At 36.2% G+C, this 8153-nt stretch overlaps 1 protein-coding gene across 1 annotated transcript in view; it reads left to right on the top strand.

The window, feature by feature from the left end:
- Window positions 1-5067, top strand: part of LOC117335540 (FAD synthase-like) — a 31269-nt gene extending 26202 nt beyond the window's left edge. Inside the window, exons 11-13 of the mRNA XM_033895611.1 lie at window positions 157-278; window positions 2728-2869; window positions 3712-5067. Coding sequence (XP_033751502.1) covers window positions 157-278; window positions 2728-2869; window positions 3712-3850 — 403 coding nt within the window. The 3' untranslated portion in view covers window positions 3851-5067. The remainder of the gene's footprint in view (window positions 1-156; window positions 279-2727; window positions 2870-3711) is intronic.
- The last annotated feature ends 3086 nt before the right edge of the window (window positions 5068-8153 follow it).

Here is an 8153-nt window from a genome sequence, read left to right on the forward strand (position 1 = left end):
ATAAGTAATTGTTCGCTGCTCTCCAGTGGTGACACGAGTTAAGTTCAGAGAAAAATGAATGTCATCATACAGATAAGTAATAATAAAAATGTGTGAAGTCCTCCATTTTATTTTTCAGCAATATTTTCATGCTTTCTTTTTGAAAATTGTATCTAGATACAACTTAGACATGCTGAGTTTCAATGGTAGGATTCGAGACTGCCTGGGAGATCTTCATACCCAACATCCTAACATCAAGGCTGTTGTAATGGGAACCAGAAATACAGATCCTTATTCTAGTAGGTTGACTTCATATATAAGAATGCAGAACACAGGGTGTGTCAATCAAAGCACCACCCCTGTGGGCAGAAAATTGAGTTTTATACATTTTTTTTGTCACTACCACCAGTTATGACTGAGGATCAACATATGAAACCTTTACTCTTTATGCAAGGGGGGTACATTTTGGCTGATGTATAAAAACTATCTGGGTACTTTTTATACAGACACATTTTGATGCAGGAGGCACATATTATGCATGACATTGGATTAAAAAAAAAAAAAAATTAAAGAAAATCATAAAAAAAAGTGAAAATTGAAAATAAGGACATGATTCCAGTCTAAATTACTTATTAAGGGGCCAAGAGGGGTCAATTTGGCTAAATTGATATGAAAAACTTCTCCTCTGAAACTAAGCAATAGATATTGCTCATATTTGACTGTGAGCATCCTTTTGGTGTCGGGATTCAAAATTGTACAAATGGTGGGGCTGACCTCCATGGGGGCTGAGGGGCGGGGCCAAAAGGGGTCAATTTGGCTAAATTGATAAAAACAACTTCTTCTCTGAAACTAAGCAATGGATATAGCTCATATTTGACTGCATGGTAGCATCCTTTTGCGTAGGTATTCAAAATTTTATAAAGGAAGGAACTGACACCCCTGGGGGCAGAGGGTGGGGTTAAAAGGGGTCAATTGGTTTAAACAACTTCTTTTCTGGAACTAAGCAATGGATATCACTTAAATTTGTGTGGTAGCATACCTATGGCGTTGCCAAAAGTCAATTTCATTTCATGAATTAATGCATTTTTAGGTCATCTGACCTGAAGCCGTAGCCATCGTGTTTCGTCCGTCGCCGTTTGCAGAGCGCCGTCAGTAAACTTTTCGCATTTTAAACTTCTTCTCAAGTTCCTCCAGTGCTATTGAGCTGAAACTTGCCTGAAGTGATCCTGAGATAATCCTGACCAAGTGCTGGTTATTTCTCGGGCCGATCAGAAATCCAAGATGGCCGCCATAGTCGCCATCTTGAAAAACACATTTTAAACTTCGTCTCAAGTTTCATCAGTGCTATTGAGCTGAAACTTGTCTGAAATGGTCCTTAGATGATCCTGACCTAGTGTTGTTATTTTTCGGATCAGTCTGAAATCCAAGACGGCCACCATGGCCGCCATCTTGAAAAACACATTTTAAACTTCTTCTCCAGTTCCACTGGTGCCATTGAACTGGAAATTGATGAGGATGTTAAGGAAGAGGAGCCAACAAAGTTCTTTTATTTTTCGGCCTCGTAAAATTTGACACGGCAACCATGGCGGCCATTTTGTAACATGATTGCAAAAAATCATAGTTTTCCTGAACAACACCTATTTCAAACTTCTTCTCAAGTTCCAACTGTGGGATTCAGCACTAAATTATCTGAAAGGACCCTTAGATGATTCTGACCAAGTTTTGTTATCTTTTGGATCTGTCTGAAATCCAAGATGGCCACCATCTTGAAAAACATATTTTAAACTTTTTCTCCAGTTCCACTGGTGCCATTGAACTGGAAATTGGTGAGGATGTTAAGGAAGGGGAGCCAACAAAGTATTGTTATTTTTTGGCCTCGTAATAACTTTGACATGGCAGCCAAGGTGGCTATTTTGTAACATGATTGTGCAATCATGGTTTTCCTGAACAACACCCATTTCAAACCTCTTCTAAAGTTTCACCATTGGGATTCAGCTCTAACTTACCTGAAATAATCTTGAGATGGTCCTTACCAAGTGCTGTTTATTTTCTGCTCGGTCCAAAATCCACAATGGCCGCCATGGCCATTTCTGTGCCACTATACTTGCTACTGAGTATGTATGCTACAATAGTACAAGGGTCTTTAGAGTCAGTTGACCATTAAGGCCCTTGGGCCTCTTGTTTGGCATTAAAACCTCACATACCCATATAAAATGCCTAGGATTTATTGACATTGCAATACCAGTGACAAATATACTTAACTCATTATGAAAACCAGATGAGCGATACAGGCCCCCTGGGCCTCTTGTATTTAAAGTTATGGTATGTGTTTAATCTTTACTGGATGATTATACTTCTATTCTTCATTTTGTTTTTGATCTCACAATAGAATGTGTGATATTTATATTCATTATTGTTTGATAATTAGCTTTACATATATTATCATTTTCATTTAGCAATATGAAACCATTTCTGAGGCAGTCTCACCTAATTCCATGTATCTGCCTGTTGTTTTCTATCACATTCATTCTCTACTATTGTTATCAATCATGATGTCACCTAAAATCTGGTGTTAGATGTGTCTGTCACCTTTAGCTTGACAATCAATAATGATCATGTTACAGGTTTCGGTAGTCGTATATCATAACTTTGTAAAATTTTGTCACCAACACCTTTTCACACTATGTTATTGAATGTCACACCTGGCAGGATGTAAAACCTACTTTCTGATGAATTTTCCACACCCAGGTCACCTGGAGGGATTTTCAATGACTGATCCTGATTGGCCACAGCTGATGCGAGTTAACCCAATGTTAGACTGGTCCTACTCAGATGTCTGGTTCTTTTTACGGTCACTCTATATCCCGTATTCCAGTCTGTATGACAGAGGGTCAGTATATTAGTTAATCACCATAGGTCAGTACTGTATTTATCAACAAATAAGGCCCCTGTCCACAAATAAGTGCCCTCATTCATTTTTGCAGAATCATCAATTTTAAAATAGTAAGCTGAAAGTGGTACACATATAAGCCCTCCCAAACTTTCATACTAAACTAAGGAAGGAGACTTATTATAGGATAAATGTCGTACTAAACTTTTTCAATAGATGAGGGGGCTTTTTTGAGAAAAAATATGGTACTTTACTTTTTCTTTAGGAACTGTGGCTTATTTAAGGATAGATATTGTACTAAACTTTTACATTGGGGGAGAGGCTTAATATTTGAGGATTAGTACGGTACTAAACATTTACATCAGGAGAGGGACTTATTTGAGAATAAATACAGTACAAAATTTGTTTCACTAGACGAAAGGCTTCTATGAGAATAAATATGGTATATTATTTCATCACTTTATTTTGATGATGACAACATGAACATGATAATTTTGTCATGTTTTTTGGACAGTTACATGATCTCAAAACAAATGTTGATATTTCTTACTCTTCATAATAAATGAATATGAACTGCTACAGCTTATGGGCACTGCAAGTCTGTTCAAAATAATTATGAGGATTCTTATTTTCTAAAATTTTTAGCATAGAAATCTGATCCAAAGTATCTTTAAAAATTTGATCCTTTAGAATTATCTGTTAATTGGTTTCCCTATTTAAAAATTACAGAGCGTTCTTGACCGTTCTCTCTAAAATATTACAATATATTTCAAAACTTATTCATTTTTCATTATAGACAAGTGATTTTTTTAGCATTATAGGACATGTTTTTTACTTAATAGGTACACTTCTCTGGGCAGCATGAACAATACCCATCCGAACCCTGTACTACAGTATATAGACGACAGGGGCGTGGTCTGTTACAGGCCCGCCTATCAACTACAGGATGGTTTGAAGGAGAGGGATGGTCGCAATACATGATGAAAATAACTTTTACCTTTTACCTACCGTCGTCTTTCTTAATCAGAATTCACACCACCATCATATTGTCATGATGTTCTCATTGTTTTATATGACACTAATTATATATATAATTCAAGAATTAAATAACGGGTTATGTAGAGTGCTTCTCTCTTTAAACAGATGTTTATACACTTCACATGATATGACTGTATATTACAAAGCCTTGGATTTGACAAAATACCATTAAAATAATTATAAATGTCATAATGGTTTGAAATAATGTTGGTTTTGTGTTGTATTTATTTGAAAAAAAAAAATTAAAGAAAATGCAAAATCTAAATCAAGGAATTAAAAGTAAAATGCTTTGATCTTATTGGTATTGTTATCAGTGCCTTGTATCATTAAATGACTTCACTTATAACTTTTGCAAAAAATAGTCGAATCAAAATTCCTTTCTGGGAAACACAACTACAAATCATGATTAGAATGCATACCAAGTTTCAAAAAAAAAAAATAAATAAATATCAGTCCAAAATGTAGATCTCCTAAATAAACAAAGAGCAATAACTTTCGTATACATAGTCGAATCAAAATTCCGCTCTGGGAAACACAAAGGCATATCATTATTATAATGCATATCAAGTTTCAAAGAGATCAATCAATCATGTAGGAGAGATCTCCGGACAAGCAAAAGTTTATGCTTCATTTATGCTGTATGGAAAACTTAGAGATTAACCATTGTCCACTTCTATTTAAAACAGAATGATCAATTATTGGGCAAGCCTTTTGTTTGGAAAATCTGAAAAAATAATTCTTCGTTGATGTGTAGTGATTTGTATTTTAAATTCATTATTGGAAATATGATTTGTCCTTGTGTAAAATGTATAAAACACATGTTAGAAGATTGGAATTGGTTATACATGGTTTACAGTAAAATAATATTGATCCTGTATGGGTATTTAATTATGTAAAAAATAAGGTGAAAGACCAGTTTATGCAAAAATGGAAATCTGATGTTGAAAACTCTTCAAAAGCTACAAGTTACCGAATCTGTTAAGAAGAACTGTGTTTTGAAAAATAACTTGATGTTTTAGATGTGAAAGTGAAAAAATGTTGTGTAAATTTAGAATATGTTATCATAAATTACCAATTGAAACTGGCAGGTGGGAAAATATAGATAGAGCTGACAGGATATGTAAATTATGTAGAAATAATAAAACTGGTGATGAATTTCATTATATTTCGATTGGCTGTTTAATGATACCTCACCTCGATTGGCTGTTTAATAATACCTCACCTCGATTGGCTGTTTAATGATACCTCACCTCGATTGGCTGTTTAATGATACATCACCTCGATTGGCTGTTTAATGATACATCACCCCGATTGGCTGTTTAATGATACATCACCTCGATTGGCTGTTTAATGATACCTCACCTCGATTGGCTGTTTAATGATACATCACCCCGATTGAATGTTTAATGATACATCACCCCGATTGGCTGTTTAATGATACCTCACCTCGATTGGCTGTTTAATGATACCTCACTTCGATTGGCTGTTTAATGATACCTCACTCCGATTGGCTGTTTAATGATACCTCACCTCGATTGGCTGTTTAATGATACCTCACTTCGATTGGCTGTTTAATGATACCTCACTCCGATTGGCTGTTTAATGATACCTCACTTCGATTGGTTGGTTAATAATATCTCACCCGATTGGCTATTTAAAAATATATCTCATCCAATTAGCTTTTTAACGATACCTCACTTCCATTGGCCGTTTAGTGATATCTCACCCGTATGGCTGTTAAATAATATACCTCACCCAGATTGGCTGTTTTTTGGGGGGTTGTTATCGTCATTTTATGGCTGGAGTTTATTGTAATCGACTATATAATATTCCGATTCTTGTTCACATTTATAATTGGCATAAGATTATGTTATACATGTATACAGGCGCATCTATTTGTCACTACAGCGATATACAATGCTTGTATCAAAGGAACAGGGGCACTGTTGAGGTGTATTGCCCGGTGAAGATTGCAAAGTTTTTGTTTCATGTGGTAGGGACAAGAACGTCCGTAAAGGGGCAATATAACTAGTTAATTAATGGTATACATTTTTGTCACATACTGATTATCTATTGCTGTCGAATTAACATTGACACGAGTTACTACGTTCGGTGAATCTGTACAATGTTTCATGCTATGTGGATGGAACTAAATATGAGACGAATGCTATATATGAAGGCATTTATCATATATAACTTTACATATAAAATATCGCAACTTTAATCACATTTTCGGATTGCATATCCTTGCAATGTCTGGCAGGAGCGTATCAACTCGGACACTGACCACCGATACTCTCCAATACCATATGGCACATCGGTGCAACCGGTTCCTTCCCACTTTGCCAACATGTTATTTTTGTTATATAAACATTACCTGCGTTTACCTGAAAATTAAATCAAAATGATATATATTCATATGTATTTACATAGTGATAATATAGTTTATATAGCAGTAATTTATTACTTACATTAATAATGATATTACACATAGAAATTAAATATAACACTTTTAAAATGAAATGTATTATATCTTTATTTTTTTCTTTCTTTTTTGTCATATTTGTTCTTTACAATATCTGTAAATATATGGAGAAGGAAGTGTTTTTTTGTATTCGTGTCCAGGATTATTTTGTCAATTCGATTCCATCCTTGGTTATGTGGAAAATAGTGTTTTCCCTTTAGTGTTTGATCATGCAGTAAGTCATGCGCAAAAAAGAGGACATTTCGTCAGCTTGAATCCAGACTCCAGATACTCGAAGATGAGACTGCAGAACAGCGCCATAGATGTAACAGCATACGCTGATCCAGCTTCGCATCTCATCCACTTGGAGCAAATTATGCAAGACTATGACAATTATATACCCGTGTATCCTCTACTCGTGTTTCGTGAACTAATGACAAATATATACTCGTGTATCCTGTACTCTTGTTTCATGAACTGATGACAATTATATAACCGTGTATCCCCTACTCGTGTTTCGTGAACTAACGACAATTATATACCTGTGTATCCAGTACTATAGGTTCGTGAACTAATGACAATTATATACCCGTGTATCCTGTACTCGTGTTTCATGAACTAATGACAATTATATACCCGTGTATTCTGTACTCTTGTTTCATGAACTAATGACAATTATATACCCGTGTATCCTGTACTCGTGTTTCATGAACTAATGACTCTTGTTTCATGAACTAATGACAATTATATACCCGTGTATTCTGTACTCTTGTTTCATGAACTACTGACAATTATATACCCGTGTATCCTGTACTCGTGTTTCATGAACTAATGACAATTATATACCCGTGTATCCTGTACTCTTGTTTCATGAACTAATGACAATTATATACCCGTGTATTCTGTACTCGTGTTTCGTGAACTACTGACAATTATATACCCGTGTATCCTGTACTCGTGTTTCGTGAACTACTGACAATTATATACCCGTGTATCCTGTACTCGTGTTACGTGAACTACTGACAATTATATACCCGTGTATCCTGTACTCGTGTTACGTGAACTACGGACAATTATATACCCGTGTATCCTGTACTAGTGTTACGTGAACATTTTTAATTTCATGAAGTGACTTCAGGGATTATGAAACCCTTTTGGACCTTTAACATGTGTGTTGCAGGTAACACAGATTTGGCCTCAAACCCCAGTTACCTTTTAGTTTTAGCAATCATACAACAACCTAGAATTAATTGTTCTCAATTTTCATTTTTAATATTGACACCAGGATTCCCATGAGGCCTCCACTCTTCGTAACCATCCCTTTTCTGCCTTTCACCCTCTACTCAACTCTAATCTACCCTTTCTGTCCTTTGCCCATAAAGCCTCATATCCGCCTGATAATCCCTTTCTGCCTTGTATCCATAAGGCCTCCACTCTGACCACCCCTTACTGACTTGCGTCCACAAGGCCTCCACTCTGACCACCCCTTTCTGTCTTGTGTCCATAAGACCTCCACTCTGACCTCCCCTTTCTGTCTTGTGTCCACAAGACCTCCACTCTGACCACCCCTTTCTGTCTTGTGTCCACAAGACCTCCACTCTGACCACCCCTTTCTGTCTTGTGTCCATAAGGCCTCCACTCTGACCACCCCTTTCTGTCTTTCGTCCATAAGACCTCCACTCTGACCACCCCTTTCTGTCTTTTGTCCATAAGACCTCCACTCTGACCACTCCTTTCTGTCTTGTGTCCATAACACCTCCACTCTGACCACCCCTTTCTGTC

This window comes from Pecten maximus, chromosome 10 (assembly GCF_902652985.1).
Source record: "Pecten maximus chromosome 10, xPecMax1.1, whole genome shotgun sequence".
In the NCBI taxonomy this organism is placed as follows: Eukaryota; Metazoa; Mollusca; class Bivalvia; order Pectinida; family Pectinidae; genus Pecten; species Pecten maximus.